Consider the following 19,171-nt stretch of genomic DNA (forward strand, 5'->3'; position numbering starts at 1 on the left):
ACTTATCTGAAGTCACACAGCTTAGAAGTGACTGACTGACATTTGAATGTAGGTCTTCTGAACTCAAGTCCAATACTCTATGACCTATATTATGTGGTTGTTTGTTTTAAATCAAATGCTTCCAGATTTATATAAATATAAATAAGAGCCTAAGAAGCTTGCTTGGGAGTAAAGTGAATGAATTTTAGGGTCTGGATTTTGCATTTATTTCAGCTGTTCAAAAGCTGTTTTGCAACAGCTTGTTATTGGCTATGTTCTGGATAAATGAGGTTGTAGTACAGCTGAATTTCATATCAATTGTTATTGTAACAATTTTTCTTGGTTCATTTGACTAGTTACCCATTAAGCATTATATTTATGAAAAAGAATTGTTTTCAACAGGGCTATAATTTCACATGTCAAACAGCTTTGATCTGTTGTAAGTTATCTTTCAGATGAATTGCAATTGTGACTCTGATTGAAGTCAGAGAAAATATCTTGGAAAGACTTGTTCAACATGTGTATCATTCTCAATAAATTTGATTTCTTGAAAATCTCAAATTATAGCTACATAAATAATTATAATAAAGAATAATAATGTTTTGTAGTCTCCTACCATTTGACAATCATGTCATTATAGAAAATATTATTTCTACAAACTTTAGGTTCAACATTTTCTGATAAATGTCTGCAATAAGTAAAATTATAAAGATTTCTTCTAAAGAAGTTTTGGAAATGAATATCTATTAAATTAATCCTGTTAGGTTTATCAAAACCTCTTGATAGTGTCTTTCATGTGCTTCATGAATTGTAACTTAAACTCTATCTCTTACAAGTGAAGATTGCCTTGATCTCAAATAAGTCGCAAAAACATTATTACAGTTTCTTTCTCTCTTTTTTAGGTTGTTTTTTTTTTTTTTGCTAGGCAGTGGGGTTAAGTGGATTGCCCAAGGCCACACAGCTAGGTAATTATTAAGTGTCTGAGACCGGATTTTAACTCAGGTACTCCTGACTCCAGGGTCAGTGCTTTAGCCACTGCACCACCTAGCTGCCCCTTAACAGTTTCTCAAGGATTGGAGGATTAATTCTTAAAGGAGATAGAAAAGCTCTGATAGGCAAAATCATTTTAAAATCATTTTAAAAGCTGAGACAGAGAACTACAAAAGACAACTAATAAAAAGAGAAAAAATTGAAAAAGAAAGTTTAGGAGTATTTCATTGTTCTTTTGAACTTTTCTAAAACTAAGGGAGCTAGGTGACACTGTGGATAGAGTTTGGACCTGAAGTCAACAAGACCTGAGTTAAAATTTAGACTTAGATGCTTACTAACTGTGTGATTTTGCATAAGTCACTTAATCCTCTTTGCTTTAGTTTCCTCATCTATAAAGTGAATCAGAGAAGGAAATGGTCAACTAGTCTCTACCAAGAAAATCCCAAATGGGGTCATGAAGAATTGGACAAATATGAAAAATGAAATGTCTCAGCAGCAAAACAAAAACTAGGATGCAGGAGAAATTTAGATTTGTTCCATTAATCACAGTATGACTTTAAATGATATGGCTTTGAATGAAATTACTTTAAAATGTCATCATCTCAGAAGGAACATTAGCTCAGCTCTGAACTGCCATCACACAGAGCATTTCATAGTATCTGTTCATTTACTAACTCACATATATTTATTGGATGCTATTGGGGACAGAAAAACAGACAATCCTTGTTCGGATTTGTTCCCTATTGCTTCACATATGTTAATTTTATTTTCTTGACAGAGTGTAAGAACTCTCCTTTGAGTCTCTCAAGAACTTATCATGGTGTTGGGTATTTTTGGTGACTGGCAATGAATAAATACCTTATAAAAATAACACTACTAACTCATTAGCAGAAATAGGCTTTGAGTTATTTTCATAATGTTGACAGGTTTATGCTGACCCATCTACCCTCTATTGTGATCACTGGAAGGACCAGGGTTACAACTTCATAGGGCAACAGAGGATAAAAGCATTTTGCTATTTGCATAAATCAAACTGGACAGTACAGGGATTGAACCATTGACCTAAAGGTCAATTATAATCACAGTGAAGCCATGGGAACTAACCTGCCCTGACAAAAGGAAATGTTAAAGGGGTTGAGTTTTTAGAGTTACATATGCATTAGAAAATGATTTTCAAAGTTTACTATGGTTCATTTTGAAGATGTAAATTCTTGTATTTTGATCACAAATGAATATGTTTTACATGCTCTTCCTCTCTGTCTCATCTGTTCAGTTATTTATGATCAAAAAGGAACAAGGACAGAAGGGGTATGGTTGGTAACTACCAAACAAGTTTGTCAAATTAGGAGGATAATTTCTTAAGATTTAAAAATCCATATTCTTTTAGATAGGCACAAAAGGAAGAAATTAGAAAATAAAAACTCAGAAGGTTCCAGGATGTAGGACTTTTAAAAAATACCAAATTATATGCAATTAGGTAAAAACTTTTAAAAAATACTATAAAGAGAAAAGATATCAATACTGCACCATTTCTGTAGATACATTAAGGAAACATGTTATACCTATAAACTTCCTCCTTCCAAACCAGCTCTGGTAACTGATCTTTATTATATACTTCAAATTCCTTCAGTTTACTAAATAGAGATTCTGAGAGTTTATAGGAAGTTTAGAAATAATTTATTCCAATATATTCATTTTATAGAGGAAGAAACTGAGATCAAGAGAGGCTAAATCACTTGGTCAAGTTCATAAAGTCAATATCATATCTAGAACCTATTGTCTCTGAAAACTCTTTCCTCTACATTAAGCCTGTCTTCTCTTTAAAATCCAAAGGAATGTGTCTGTTTGTAGAAGGCAATAAAGAAGGGAAAGTGGTAAAAACTGATAGTTTGTCAAGAGTGAAAAAGGTCACACAATTATCCTTCAAAAGTGTTAAAAGAAGATTATTTTACCAAAAGAAAACAGGGACTGACAAACTTCCAGCAAAGTCGCCAATACAAGCCAGGTCTCCGACCAATCATTTGTTTAATGTCATCACTGAACTGACCAACCCCTGAAGAAGAGAGAAGAACATACAATAACTGAGGACATCATCGTAAGGCATAATAGAGTTTCACTGGGACCATTAATCATCACAGTGGATGAGAATTCATGGTCATGAAGGCTGTGCACTTTGGATGGGGTCCTCCAAAAGCATGTTGGACCCTGTCCTTGACTGAATCTAAACTAAACTCTTCTGACAGCTGCTATTTGACCTACAACCTTGAGTTTTGAGAAATGAAGGATTGGGATGGGGATGACCTTGGACCAAACACATTAATTTATGAATTGGAAAATATGATTGAGAAATTAATCAGTTTAAGGTGATGAGAATATGGAGTACATTTTTTTCTACCAGCAATTACTTCATTTGGAGATCTTTAGCACCAGTTTGTAAGATCCTCTTTGAAAATATCACTCAGCTTTTCATTCTTCTTTTGAGAGGCAGAATAATGAGTCTACCTCACAGATACAACACTGAGACAAAATTGTGAAACAGGCAAAGTCTATCATCAGGTCTCCTTTAACTTTTTTGCTGTATTTTCTTCTGTCATCTCATTGCCATACCCCCATCTTTCATAAAAATCAAGTTCCCTAATGCTGACTCCCAGCTCCCTTGGGTCCATCAATTCCGAGTGAGTCTTATGCTCTCCAAACACTTCCCTTCCCTCTACAATTCAAGATAATGGGTCATATGGCAGCTGTCAGAAGTTACATTTAGTCAGGATTTGAGTTCCAGAGGGCCTTCAGAGGGACCCTACCAAAGTAGACACCAAATTCACATCCATTGTCATCAATGATGAGATTAAATTAGTCAGGTAACTAATAATCAAGTAATTCAATCTGGGGTATTAGTATTTTAATTCATCCTCCCTACAGGCATTTCATTATAGTTTAATCCAAGAATTAACTAATAATAAGAATTTCAGCCTAAGAAGAGGGCATATTAAGGTGTCTTTTTGGAGACTCCATATCTGCCACTTGGGTTGCTATCAAGGAGTCCTAAATTTGGAATTATGCACAACTTTTGGTAGTAATAGATCCTATATCTTGCATTCTATAATGATTTTATAATCCCAATCAAAGCAATAAATTCATATCATCAAGTTGTATATTCTAAATAGTATTTTAATTTAAAATTATGATTGCTGCAAGCTAAAAACACATTTTCTCACAGAAAAATATTGATAAGATGAAGCAATTATAATTGTTTAAACATCTAAAGCTATATCTTTTGGCAAGAATTTTTCTCTTGTTTTATGGTGGAAAGCTAAAAAGAAATACCCTAGGCACATGGCCTCAATATGTCTGTATCATGTATTTACTTAATCAATCATTTGTAGACTTCTGCCTGGCTGAGGTGTAATTAGAATATATGTAACAGGTCTGATTTCTTGGTATATTTAGGCTTTTATTAATATAAGGTGCTGCTCACAAGATAGTCTTTAAAGAGCCTTGTGAGGTGGAGTCCATTTGGAATGATCTGAATTTACTGACTGATGGAAAGATAAACTGTATTGAGTATACTCTTCATGAGCAGGAAGTTTAAGTGATATTTTGGAACTAAAAAAATTACTGCCCAAATTCAATTACTATTTTTCAAATGAAGATTATTTATGATTTAACAATTGATAAACAATAATTAAGCATCTACTATGTGTTGGGCACTATGCTGCATTAAGCATAGCATGAGTTTAAAACAATTATTTTCCCACAAATGGGAATATCAATGATTATTGAATTTGAAAATGTCATTAAACATCAGACATATTATATAAACCTTTTTTGGGATAAGAGAGAAAAAAGAGAGAGACAGATAGAGACAGAGATAGAGACAGAGACATAGAGACAGACAGACACACACACACACAGAGACAGAGCAGAAAGAGAAAAAGGAGGAGAAGAAGGATGAGGAGGAAGAATCAAAAGACATTTGACAGTTTTTCTTGGCATGCAAATTCAAAACTTATTTTCCAAATTGTATAAATGTTGTGGTTCTATTGTGAAATTTCTATACATGAAATATGAGAGAAATCAGAAAAACTTCTCTGCTAAGAACTTTTGCATCAGAAATATAAATATTCTAGTTCACTTTCTGAAAATTACTTAGAAACCATATTTGTTCCCTTGAAATATTTAAGAGCTTTTTAGTGCTATGTATATATATATATATATATATATATATATATATATATATATATATATATATACTCCATGAAGAGACAGCTATATAAGGAGATTAGAAAGAAAATCATATCTGAGAGCAAGAGTCTATTTTCTATTATTTTTCTAATATAAAAATATTCTCAGCTTGTTTCAATAATAGAAGTATAATTGAGACATAAATCATTTGACATCTCAATAGTTGGGTGAACATTTATTGGGGTTCAGGGTTGCCTCATCCCCTCAGATTTTTCTAGTGTTTTCTTGATACTTCTTAGAGTATCAGGATAATCATATGACCTAATGGAAGTTGGGACAGAGATGGGAAAGGAGGGGATAAATGTTTTCATCTAAACTAAAAAAAAATCAACAGAGGATAGCACCATGAAGATTGAGAAGATGATCATCTGACTGCACCCCAAATCTTAGGAAAAGTGAGAAGAACACAATCACCTAACTTTTGTCTGGTAGCTTCTAGGTAACAAAAGAGTGGAAATTTGTTAACTAACTCAGAAGAAGGTTAGAGGTAGGGGAAGCAGTTAGAATTCTCTTTGACAAAGTCAGACAGTTGGAAGCAGATGGCACTCCAGATGCTGTACTAACAATGTAATGGAGTGATGAGACCTTGTCACTGAGTTCTACATGATGGCCTCAAAGAGAGCATGATGCTGTGGTGGACTAGAAAGACAGAGTAATTGAAGCACAATAAGGTACAGAGACACAAAGAAGAGGAGAAACCCCAGATGATGACTTTTATTTGCACTGAGTCATGAGGGCTGCACAAGTCCAGGGGAGAAGAAGTTCTAAGTTCTTTTCAAATATATGGGGACCTCAGCCTCAACCTCAGGATACCCTTATAATCTGGAGAAATTACAGAAATCTTTTGGGAAAAGAGTTTAAGAAAGGAATAAAATGTTCAACTTTCATTTTTTTGAGGTTTTTGCAAGGCAATGGGGTTAAGTGACTTGCCCAAGATCACACAGCTAGGTAATTATTAAGTGTCTAAGGCCAAATTTGAACTCAGGTCCTCCTGACTCCAGGGCCAGTGCTCTATTCAAACCTATGTTGATACCTAGAATTTATCTGTGGCTCCCACCAGGGCTGATGCTCATAAGGGAGCTGAGAATCTAGTTGAGGAATGATGAAAGATAAATTCAAAGGCAAACATGAGTTACAGGTATCATTAATTATGATGAAACCTCCAAGAGGTTTCCTCTAAACCCAGGCTGTCTGAGGTCAAAACTGCATGGTCTGAGCCAGGGGTTATTAAAAAAAGTTACTATCAAAATACCTCTGAAGCTAGCCTAGAGTTGGTGAATAAAAATTTTTAACTTTCTCTTCTGACAATTATCACCTCCAAACTTCTATCAATCTTTATAAGTTACATGTTCCAAATCCCCACTCCCTACCCCCCATACTTGGGAACATATTTAGGCTATTGAAATGCATGAATTTCAGTAAAAATTTAATAATTATCTGGATATTTGATCACTATAATTGACTTTTTTTTTGCACATTTTGACTAACCAGCCTATTTATATTGATCTAATCTAACTAAACAATTGCCACTTCTATACTCCATAATATTCAATGGAGTCAAAAACTATATTTCATGAATGATCATTTATGGTATCTTCAGGCTAGTTTTGTCAATGAAAGTATCCAGCACAACTAATAAGCAAGGTGAAAGCAACTCAGTCCTGGTCACAAAGAACTTAAGGAAAGTGGGTTCTTTAACTCTTTCTGAAGCATATAATGCTTCCAATGAAATCTCTTCTTACCATAAAACCATGCAACTCCAATGGCTTCAATGAGTACTCCGAAAAGAATAGATGTCCCTGCAGCAAAATGGTCCAGGAGCGTAAAGACATAAATGCCACCCTGAGAAAGAGGTAAGAGACTTTCAGCTATTCAATATAATTAGAACAATCAATGATCAATATCTAAATACTCATAGGAGTGAGTATTTGGGTACTATATTAAATATGATTTAAGAAGAAATTAAGATATAATGGTTAGAAAACTGATTGTGAAATCAGGAAAATCAGGGCAGATAGTTCCTTCATCTGCCAAATGAGTATAAAAATGCATGCATGACATACCTCACAAGATTATAACAATCAAATGAGATATAAATTTTAAGGTGCTTTAAGCATGTAAACTATTATTATTTTTGTTAAAGTTCACAGAATCTAGGAACCTTAGAGCTCATTCTTAGTTCCTTCAATTTATGTATGAGGAAGCTTGAGCCTAAAGATGTACAAGCTACTACCAATAAATAATTGGGTAGAGACCAGAATATGGTGCCTATCTAAATCCATTATTCTTTTCAAATCATATTTATTATTCATTCTACAAAATGATTCATGACAGCACCAAGAATTAATTAAACCACTAAGAACTCAATTTACAGGAAACTTTTTAGGAACACAGATATTCCTCAAACTGAGTTTTACCTTCTGTTTTCTCAAAAAACTTGAAAATAAATTTCAAAGTAGAATGGGTCAAATGAAAACTTCATTTTAAAAATTAAGAATATTTATTTTCCCTTGAATTTCCCATGTAGGAAAAAAGAAAAAACATAAACCTAGTGACAAATAATCAAGCGAAACAAATTCTATCATTGACCAAGTACAAAAATATGTCTCATTCATGTCACAACAACTTACATCTTTGCCCCAATGCCTTCTAAAATCTAAAGCCCAGAGAATATACTTTAATATAGTACATTTCTCAATAAAATACCTTGATGTTAAAGTTAGTTCAGTGACAAGGTTAGCTGGTAATTAATGGTATGACAAAACACAGGCACCTTAGAAGTTGCTACTTTCTGTAAATTCTGGGGCTGAAATTTGGTTTGGCAGAACCAAATGTAAAACATGCTAAATGCTGTGTACTCAGGAAAGATACCTTCATGCATAAAGGGGGCTCTTGTCGGTAGAAGACCTAGTTCAAGAATTAATTTGGCAGATTAACATTTAAAATGTTGGTGACATACATTGGTGACGCAGAAGAGGGAGGTTAGAAATGTTGACAAGACAATGAACAGGGTGAAGAGCTCTCGGTGCCGGTGAAGAAACTTAAATTCATCAATTAGTCCAGTGATCACAGACTCCATTCCTCCCATCTACAATGGAATACACATAACACGAAGTAAATTAATATGTGAAGCTTCCACTAATTTTGCCTTTTCCATAGGAGCTTTGAGTAGAAATGATGAAAACAGAATCATCTGTACTGATTTCATGGTTACCTGCTCTAAGGCAATGGAGCTCCTCCTTCCTACTTATCATCTTAACCCCTTAATGTTGCCCCTTTCCCCATCTTGTTGCCATTCTCAACACATATTCAATTCAAAAATATTTCTTAAGTGTCCCCTAGGTACAAAATAATTTTGGAATATACAGGCACATGAAGATAACAGATTTTTCAGTTGTTTCAGATGAGAGGAAAATTCCCTTGGGTAGATAAAGTTTAGATCACTGATGGAAAAAATTTAATAACTATGTTGGTGCCTGATCGGATCATAATTGTTCAGCTTTGTAGCTGTTGCCTGATCCATCTAAGAAGGGTTCCATATATACAAATTCATACACTACACAAGAACACATACAGGTTCTGTTCTGTTTTCCAGTGTGGAACTTGTCTGGCAATTGATACATAAGGAATATGGACCAGCAACAACAAAGCACAGTAGTTTCAATTTTGCTAATGTTCCTTCCCTCCTTCAATGTTTCTAGAGCCCTTGCCTCATCTCTTCTTTGTCCCCTTCCTTCCTCACTGTGTAACATAATTTAGCTGTATACAAGTGATATTTTTCAAGTAGAATATAAAGTATTCAGTAGCAGGGACTGTTTTTATTTTGTCTTGTGTTGCCAGACCTCAAATGCACTTTACTCAATAGTAAAGGCTTAATTAGCATTGAACTTAATAACATTAAATTATTAATCAGCATCAATAGCATTCAAAAACACTGAATTGAACTGCATTTGCCTCCAAGATCCAGAATAACAGATGATTAAGGCAAAAATCAGGAAGAGGACAGACAACCTTGCACTGGGCAAGGGTATCCTCTGATTAAGGCTTATAAGAACTCACATAAGCAAGATGTAGAGCAAACCTTCCAGAAATAATCTATCTTATAGTATTATTTAGAGTTATAGACTCTCTGAGACAGAAGCAGAGTAGGTAAAAACCAAACTCAAATGTCATCAATGAAAAATAAATAGTAAACTTGGGCATGATAACGTAATTATGAAGTTATTCTGTAATGGGAAAATATAATATTGTAGTGCTCAAAGGACAACAGTCTGTATGGAATCTTGAGAAGCAGTGACCTAATCAATGTAAATTCTAATTCTTCTTATTTGGGACTGATAAAGATTGAATCTGTATTAGTATACTAGTGCCCTAACTCTGAGTGTGATTCTTCAAGGTTACTCACAGCACTGTCAATTCCTAATGTGAGAAGCATGATGAAGAAAACCACTGCCCAGGCAGAGGACAGAGGGAGAGTGGCAATTGCTTCAGGATAGATGATAAAAATAAGTCCAGGTCCTAAAGAGAAAAAAAAAGTCATTGAATGATAATATTTCCTCTTGATTTCATCTAACCCATCATGAAAAAAATGGACAATTATCTTATTTGTAAAGTTTTCCAGTTGAAGATATTCTGAACAGTCTAATTTTTTTCTATTCCCTGTCATTCATTCTTTTCTTCTCTTCCCTCTTATTCTCCCTATCACTTTACATTATTAAAGAAAAAAATTTTTAAGTCTCACCAACTACAGTTTCTTCTAAAATATCCCAAATTGGGGTGGAGAAAAGGGCTCAGAATGCCTTTTTTTTGGGATCACTATTAATTAGGAATAATACTCTTGCCCATAATTATAGAATTTATAGAATTATAGAATTTAGACAAAGAGATAGTGCTGAAGTTGGGAAAAGACTTTTTTTTTTAAAAAAGAAAAAAACAATAAAAGGAAAGAGTAAAGCATATTGTTAGAAGGATTATCCTTGGGTGATTTACATCTATTTATCAGTGGAAGAGTAGAATTAAATTACAAAAAAAGGAAACAGTGCTTCCCTTATCCATAACTAACCACCTTTCTTTGAATGAGACCTTTTATTTGGGAATTTTACTAAGTTAATACATTTCTGTTCCTTTAGATTCTCCTATAAGTCCCATTTTCCCAACCTTTTAGATATCATAATCTCCTACAACTATACCCTCTCTTAGATCATAGAGTACATATTGAACCAAGTACTCCAGGAAGGATAATACTAGAAAATAGTCTGACGCATTCCTAAAGTTAAGAAAAATAATTTATTGGATCTGCTAGGCTAAAATTTCCAAGGATACAAATTACGAGTCTATTTTACTTCTCCTGAACTCTTCCTTTCCACCATGACTTTCAATACCTCTAACCCCTTAGCTTCAAGCCCTAATCTTTGCTCTGACTTTACTTTCCTACCTTACCAATTTGAATCCAATAATTGATTCTACTTTACTTTGGCCTGCACTCTCAAATCCTCTGCCCCTTTGTCCTATTGTTACTCAAGACACATAAAATTTCAATGCTGTTTATTCATAAATTGGTTGCCTATCTAAAGTCTTATAGGTAATATGTTCCATGCTCTTCAAATTTTCTAGTAATCTTTCTCTTTATAGTTGGGTCATATATTTATTTTTGACCTTATCTTGATAAATGGTGAAAGATATTGGTCTATACCCATTTTTTGTCACTCTACTTTTCAATTTTCCCAATAATTTTTTAACCAAATAAAGAATTCTTATCTCCAAACTTAGGTATACACTGTCACACACAAAGTTACTAGACTGGCACAAAATAATGAAGAGCAAAATGAGCAGATCCAAGACAACACTGTATCTAGTAATAGCAATATTGTTTTAAGAACAACTTTGAGTTACTAAGTCATTTCAACTACTATAAATACCCAAATTAACTACAAAAATTTATGAAGGAAGATACTATCTGCCTCTAGAAAAAAAGAATTGATAATAGAAGTGTTTCTAGAATGATTTTACACACACACACACACACACACACACACACACACACACACTCACACATATTTGTGTCTAATGGTAGCCATCTCTGGTGGAGGGGAGAAAGAAAAAAAATGGGAAAAAAGTAAAATTACCTTATATATTTAAAAGGAAAAGACGTCATACATAATAAATGGGCAGTTTCATGTTATAATCATCTTTTTTTTCTAGTCTACTATTTATAAAAATGCTCATTTTATTTCTGAAGTTTAGAATAAAGTAAAATTAAAAAAAAATACATTAAACCCTGAATTACTTCACCATATTTCTCTTTTGTGCCTACTCAATGGACCTAGAAGAACTCATACAATCAAGTTAACTGGGTGTATTACAAATTTATGTTATACAAATTGGACCCTAAATATAAAAAAGCACTCTTTTTTACTTCTCCCTAATTTATTTTCTGTCCTACTTCCCACAGAAATTGATCTAAACCTTCACTTCTCTACTCAAATCTCTCACTTTCCAATCTCCTAACCCTGTCAGTTGAGGTCCTAGTCTTAAATTTTATTGAGAAAACAGATTTTGTGAGTTCCCTCTTTTTCCCTTTATTGGAAAACCCCATGGACATAATTCCTCACACTTGCCACCTTTGCTCCAGTCTACTATTGAGGTAGGCCTGTTTTTGCCAAGGTCAATCTTTTTAATGTACCCTTGATCATATCCCCTTCTATCTTCCCTATTTGACTCTTCAGTCATGTGTCTATTTCTACTATTGATTCTCTCCTTTCTACTTTCCAAGAGGTTCTTTCCTGCTGCCTATACACATTCCAGAATCTCCTTAATCCATAAAAAGACCTTCTCTTGATCTAATCCTCTTAAATTATTATCCTACTTTTTCCCTCTATTTGTCAGTCAAAGCCCTAGAAAAAGTTGTCTTTGTCTTTACTCATTGCCTCTATTTTCCTCTCACTCACTTTGTGACCCCTTATAATCTGGCTTCTAACTTCATATAACTGAAGCTTCTTTTCCAAACATATTGATTATTAGTTTAGTTGATGCATCTAATAATAGTTCTTCAGTCCTCAACCTTCTTGAGCTCTCTGCAACCATTTTACATAGTGACCACCCTCTATTCCAATATAACTCTTGTCCTATTTTTTTGTGATTACCAGGTTTCTCTTCTGCTTCTCCTTCTAGTCTGGTCATTTCTTCTTATTTTCCTTTTCTGGCTCTTTTGTTACATCACATCTTCTGTAGGTATAACCAAAAGTTCTGTCCTGTGCCTTTTTCTCTTTCTACATACTAACATTTTTTTGGATCACTTCAGCTCCCACTTGCTTAATTAGTGTCTCTATTGCACATAACTTCCTGATCTACATATCTATATTCCTAAGCCTGGTGTTTCTTTTGAATTTCATTGCATCACAAACTCTTTATTATTCCTCCATCCAAAAAACCCTCACCTTTCTTCCAAACTGTCCTATTTCTATCAAGAACACTTATACTTAACCCCGTTTGCCTTGCAAAAAAAAAACCTAAAAAAAAAGAACACTTATATTCTTTCAGTCAGATAGGACTTCAACCTCAGTATCATCTCTGACTGCTCATTCTCCCTGACACACATACACACAAATATTCAATACAATTAGTTTCCCAATCTTACTATATTTACCTTCACCACATCTTTCCGAAGTATTCTCTTCTCACAACTCACATAACCATGACCCTAGTTTGAGCCTTCAGTGATTCTTGCCTCAACTATAGAAGTGGTTTCCTAATTGATACTTGTCTCCAGACTCTCCCTCCCTATTCCAATAGATCATCATCACAACTGTCAGAGTGACATGAAATTTCATCTTCCTTCTCTGAGATCTTTGCACAGGATGTCCTTCATTCCTGAAATACATTATGAAAGAAAAAGCTCACCTTTTTAATGATAATATTTTGTTGGTGTTTCTATATGACAGCAAGACATAGAATTCAAGTACTCCTGAAAAAATGAAAAAGGAGTAATAGAGTGCAATGGAAGATTACTGGTGAATGTGAGCAGGCTGCAACATGCTGATGAGGAGCCCTGAAGAAGACCCAGAGCAAAAGAGGTCATCAAGTAATCATATGATGAGAAAAGATACTGAGTTGGTTATGTGGCAAGTACAAAGAAGGATAGGTAGAAAGTGGGAAGGAAAAAGGCAATTGTGTAATGCTTAGGCATTGTGCTAAGCATTTTTGGAATATTTTGGAGAGATCACCTAGGAAACGCTGTTCTCATGATGCCATCTTGACTCCGCCCCTCATGCTAAGCATTTTTAAGGATATCTAATATCTGATTCACACAACAATCCAGAGATGGGTGCTACTACTATCCTTATTTTATAGTTGAGAAAATTGAAGCAAATAGAGGTTAAGTGACTAGGATCACACAGCTATTAAGGGTCTGTATATATTTGAACTTAGATCTTCATTAATCTGGGTTCAGTGTTTCATCCTTTACAAAATCAGTTAGTTCTGAGGGGCAGCCAGGTGATGCAGTGGATAGAGCAATGGCCTTGGAGTCAGGAGAATGGGACACTCAACGCTTACTAGCTATGTGATCTTGGGCAAGTCACTTAATCCTGATTACCTCATATACAGGACCACCTCCACTCATCCTGATTCATATCTGGCCACTAGACCCAGATGGCTTTGGAGGGACCCTGAGATTGGTGACTTAGCCAGCAACCCCTCACTGAAGTCCAATTCATGGACTTGTCATGGCATCACCTCCTGCATTGTCATGGTTTTTTTTTGAGAATGAAGGACAAACATCTTCAGCTAGTTCTGAATAGCTGGAGTGTTCCACTGGTAACCTTGCAATATGAGGAGAAAAAAAAGGGGGCTCTAGCACACTGCAAACCATGAACCAGAATTGCTTAGGATGGACAAGGAAATATGGATTTGATTCTTATCACTGGAGCAAACTTTTGAATCAATGGGATCAGCGATCCATTTGAATTCTGGAGTAACAATCATATATAAAATTGTTCTAAATTATTAATAAGAGAAATGTACAGGAAAAACAATAAACAAAAATGTCAAAAGAGGAAATGGTAAATGTTGGAGGGGTTTCAGAAAGACAGGCAGCCTAATAATACTATTGATGGAGCTGGACATTAACTATCCATTCTGGCAAGCAATATAGAATTATTCTTGTTAAAAAAGTGACAAAAATTACCATTCCCACTCAGAAATCCCATTTTTATGCAACTCTGCCAAAGAGGTAAAAGACAGATTGGTCCCACATATACCGAAATATTCATAGCATCACTTATTTTTGTAATTAACTTCAAAAAAATGGATGCTCTTTGAAAGGGAGATAGTTTGTAGTGTGACTTGTGGTATGTGAATACAATGGAATATGAATAATTTAGAGAAGCCTCAGGATAATGCATAATGAAATAAATAAAATTAGGAAAAATATACAAAATAACTACAACAAATGAAAGAACAAAAAAACTTCCATGCTCTAACATTGTTGATCATCCTTTTCTCCTTGATACTGGTTATTGGTACGGGTTTTGTGACACTACAAGCTATTTCTTCTCCTACCTGTTGGATCCCTCCTTTCCAGTTACCTTTCCTTAAACTTCATCCAAGTCACATCTGCTAATGATGGGTATGCCTCAAATTCCTGGTATAGGATCTCTTCTTTTCTCCATCCATTCCTTTTCACTTGGTGATTTCATCAGTTCCCATGGATTCAATTGCTATTCCTAAGCTGATGATTTTAAGATTTATTTATCCAGACCCAGCTTATATCCCAATTTCTATCTCTATTTATTGGATACTCAAACTGGATGTCCAATAGAAATCTTGAACTGAACTCAACTTTTCCCTTGACCTCACCTCTTTATTTTAAAGACAATAGTAAGATCATACACTAGGCAATTATTAAGTGTCTGAGGCCAAATTTGAGCTGAGATGCTCCTGATTCCAAGGCCGGTGCTCTATCCACTATACCACCTAGCTGCCCGCCCCCTTACCTCTTTTTTATATTTCCCATTACTGTAGAGGGTGCACCATCTTCCCACTCACCCAGACTCACAATCTAGGGTCATCAACTTTTCTGTCTCATTCCACCATGACCTTCTCCACTCTCCAAGTTCAATACGGTGCCCTATTCTTTCAGTTTTTCCTTTCTAGTTTAGACCATGGTTTGTACTTAACTATATTTGACTTGTGTAATTATAATTACTGTGACTGTCCTCAGATATGAGAAAGTGTATCTTCATCTTTACAGAGGTAAGGAATAAATGATGGGAAACATTGGATTCATGAGCATGGTTAATGCACTCATTCATTTTGCTGGACTTTACTCCCTCATTCTTTTTAATTCTTTATTAAAATTACTGGCTCACTGGGTAGCAGGAGAGTGAGGGATCTATTTAAAAATGAAGATAGTGTAAATAAAAATAAAACATTTAAAAAATCTTATTTCATTGATTATAGTCTCTGAAGAAATAAAATAAATATACAGAAGGCTAGAGTATAGAATGGGTCTAGGAATCTAATATATAACAAAGGAACAACTTCAAAGAATAGAACTAAAGATCTCATAATGAAAATATATTAATAGAAAAAGAAGCTGTACTGATCACATGGTGAAGGATTGAGGGATGACAGGTGCACAGTCTGAGTGATCCACTTTTGTTGTTTTTTCACTCATTTTTGACTCCTCATGACCTTTTTGGGATTTTATTGGCAAAGATACTGGAGTGATTTGCTATATTCTTTTCCAGTTCATTTTATGGATGGGGAAACTGAGGCAACTAAGGTTGTTACCTGCTTGGTGTCACACAGCTAATAAGTGTCTGACTGACTCCAAGTTTACCAGTATGGTAGCACCTAGATGCCTCTAAAAAATTAAAAATACAAGTGTATTTTTTTTTTAGTTTTTGCAAGGCAATGGGGTTAAGTGGCTTGCCCAAGACCACACAGCTAGGTAATTATTAAGTGTCTGAGGCCGGATTTGAACTCAGGTACTCCTGATTCCAGGGCCAGTGCTCTTATCCACTGCGCCACCTAGCCACCCCACAAGTGTATTTTTAATACCATATGTTGGGTAGATCCTCTGCAGTGAACATTGGAGAATATACACAATAATCATCCTAGATGTGTAGCTATATATATATATATATATATATATATATATATATATATATATGTGTGTGTGTGTGTGTGTGTATATATATATATATATATATATATATATCTGTGGTCTCACTGATTTGATTATATATATAATCAAATCAGTGAGACCACAGATCTATTTGCATATTTAAGTTGAGGAACTCAGACTTCATTCAAAAAAATACACCATCAAATATGAGGAGAACAGATGCTGAAAATTGTTCAATTAAATATTTGCACCTGGGAAGGGCCAAGCTGAGTAAATGCATTCTGTGTGTAGTCAATGGATAATGAACAAATCATACACGTTCACTCTCTACTGCCACCTAATCTTATCATCTGGTATTGATAGTTTGATAAACTACTAGGATGAAGATTCTGGATGATACATTGTTTTGATGAAACATGACAAAATTAATATAATCAGCATCTTGTTATATCTATTAATGGAAAGAGGCTGAGGTGCGAATAAGGCAAAATAGCTTTAGTTTGCTTAGGGTGATGTTCAAATAAATCATAAATTTTAGAGTTGGATGGGACCTCCAAAGCAATCTAGTTTAATGCAACTATGATAATTCTTTCTACATATACTTGAAAAATGGTTCACCAGATTTCCCTCACCCCCTCCCCAAATCTTAAGGGAGAGGGAGCCTTTTACCCGATAAAATAAGCATTGCCTTTTCAGATACCTCTGATTTTATGGGGGTTTTTTAAACATCAAGCCAAAATCTGATTTTCTCTAGTTTCCAGTCACTCTGCCTAGCTCTTCCAACCCCAAAGTCAAGAAGCAGAAGTAGAATCTCTCTTTAAAGATAATTATCAGGTGCCAATGAAATTTTCTTTGCTCTAGGCTAAACATGTTTATGACCCTTCACCACACTACTTACTCTCCACAGAACCTTTGAGTTGTGAGGGTCAAATGAAATAAAGGATGGAAAGCATATTGCAAACCTTAAAGTATCATATAAATACTAGTTATTATTATTATTGTTAGCCTACAGTGACTAGGCCACCAGTCCAGCGGTGACTTCATTCCCTGAGCTTTCTATCAAACTCCTAATGAACTGCAGCAGTATTTATAGAGCAGAGGGATCCAGATAAATGTTTAACAGCTGGATTGGGGTGGGAATATGGGCAGGCATCATTTTTTAGTTTAATCTACATTATTAGCACTCTCTAAAGTCTAGAAAATAAACAAAATAGTAAATCAAACCCTGATTTGTAGTGTTTGGGGATTTCTGAGTTGTAAATGCTTGTATTGACAATTTAACAATCAACTCTCACAAATAAGTTAGAACTGGCTTTCAGCACATGCCTGTCTAGGATCTGCTTCATCTTTTGAATAACCTTCCTAAAAGATGGCACCAAGAACCAAAAACTAGGCTGTAGATGAGATTTAAACAAGACAGGTCAAATGAATCTTGTACAATGGGAATAGATTGTCTCTTATAGTCTTGTAAATACTATATCTCTTAATAAATATATTACGATCACATGAGAGTTTGTTTGTTTGCAGTACCAAATCATACTATTAACTCACAAGGTATAGACCTCTAAACTTATATCTTTTCAGACAGAATGACTGTCTAGCCATGCCTCCTTCACCTTACATTTTAGAAGTTGATTTTTAAACTTGTGTAGAATCTTATATTTTTTCTATTAAATGTCATATAGAGACTGGCAGTATAGTATAATTGACAGAAAGCTGGTCATGAAATCAAGATCACCATGATTTCCTTTCTGCCTCTGATGAACATTGTGTGAGTGACCTGGGGAACATTAGTTAAGCTCTCAGTGCCCTAGGTAACTCTCTAAGACTATGAGTTGAAGAATAGGTACTGTTCTTCGTTAATAGAGGATTTTCCCCCCTTACTGGATGTTTCTTTTATCAATGAAATCTTAGGTCTGGTTTAAAAAACTGTCATATCAGTATATTAGGCCCATTATTTTGACTTTATCCAAGTTATTTTGTAACCTCACTCTGTCATCCAATATTAGCTATTCCTCCCAGCTTTGTATTATCTAGAAATTTAATGAGCATGTCATCCATGAAAAACCCATTAAAAGCACAGAATAAATGAGAGGAATAATTGAAACCATTTTGATGAACTATATTCCAATAACCCAATTATTTAAATGAAATAAATTAATATTAACAAAATATGAAATACCAAAAATAATGGAAAAAGAAATACAGAATTTAAACATAAATTTAAGAGGAAGAAACTGAACAATTTTAGAAAATTTCAAAGAACAATTCTAAATATTACATAAATTGTATGTAAAAAGAGCAAAAGAATAGTCTTGCTCAGTTCAATATGAATCAGATATGAACTTGATATATAAGGCAGAGAGTTAAAATAGAAAAAAACGGTTATCCAAAATTCCTAATGAACATTATTGCATATATTTTAAATTATCAAAAAGACTAAATATACCAAAGATTATATATTCACTCTGCCCAGGTTAAATTTTTGTAAGGGATGCTGGATCAGTTTAATATTAACATACAAAATTAATAAAAAATAATATAATTTTATCAATAAGGAAAGAAAATATTTTGACAAAATAAACATCTGTTAAAAACCACTAGAAAACAAATTCATCTGTCTATAAAATAAAAAAGACATATGTAAATCCAAGAGCTACCATTACATGAAATGGAGATAAACTAGGATACTTTCCAACAAAATAAAAAATTAGTGAAACAAGGATATCCATTGTCATTACTTCTATCTAACATAATATTAAATATGTGGCTATAGTAATAAAATAAGAAAAAAGAAACTGAGGGAATAAGCAGAGGTAAAAGAGAAACAAA

General features: G+C 34.2%; 1 protein-coding gene and 1 long non-coding RNA gene across 3 annotated transcripts in view; one reads left to right on the forward strand and one right to left on the reverse strand.

Annotated features, from left to right (window-relative positions):
• The window catches only part of LOC141502493 (uncharacterized), a 156,163-nt gene that overhangs the window by 72,709 nt on the left and 64,283 nt on the right, over window positions 1-19,171 (forward strand). The window lies entirely within an intron of this gene.
• The window catches only part of SLC6A3 (solute carrier family 6 member 3), an 87,953-nt gene that overhangs the window by 9,477 nt on the left and 59,305 nt on the right, over window positions 1-19,171 (reverse strand). Inside the window, exons 8-11 of the mRNA XM_074201271.1 lie at window positions 9,617-9,729; window positions 8,171-8,299; window positions 6,954-7,053; window positions 2,922-3,022 (exon numbers count right to left, since the gene is read on the reverse strand). Coding sequence (XP_074057372.1) covers window positions 2,922-3,022; window positions 6,954-7,053; window positions 8,171-8,299; window positions 9,617-9,729 — 443 coding nt within the window. The remainder of the gene's footprint in view (window positions 1-2,921; window positions 3,023-6,953; window positions 7,054-8,170; window positions 8,300-9,616; window positions 9,730-19,171) is intronic.

This window comes from Macrotis lagotis, chromosome X, assembly GCF_037893015.1.
Source record: "Macrotis lagotis isolate mMagLag1 chromosome X, bilby.v1.9.chrom.fasta, whole genome shotgun sequence".
Classification (NCBI taxonomy): domain Eukaryota; kingdom Metazoa; phylum Chordata; class Mammalia; order Peramelemorphia; family Peramelidae; genus Macrotis; species Macrotis lagotis.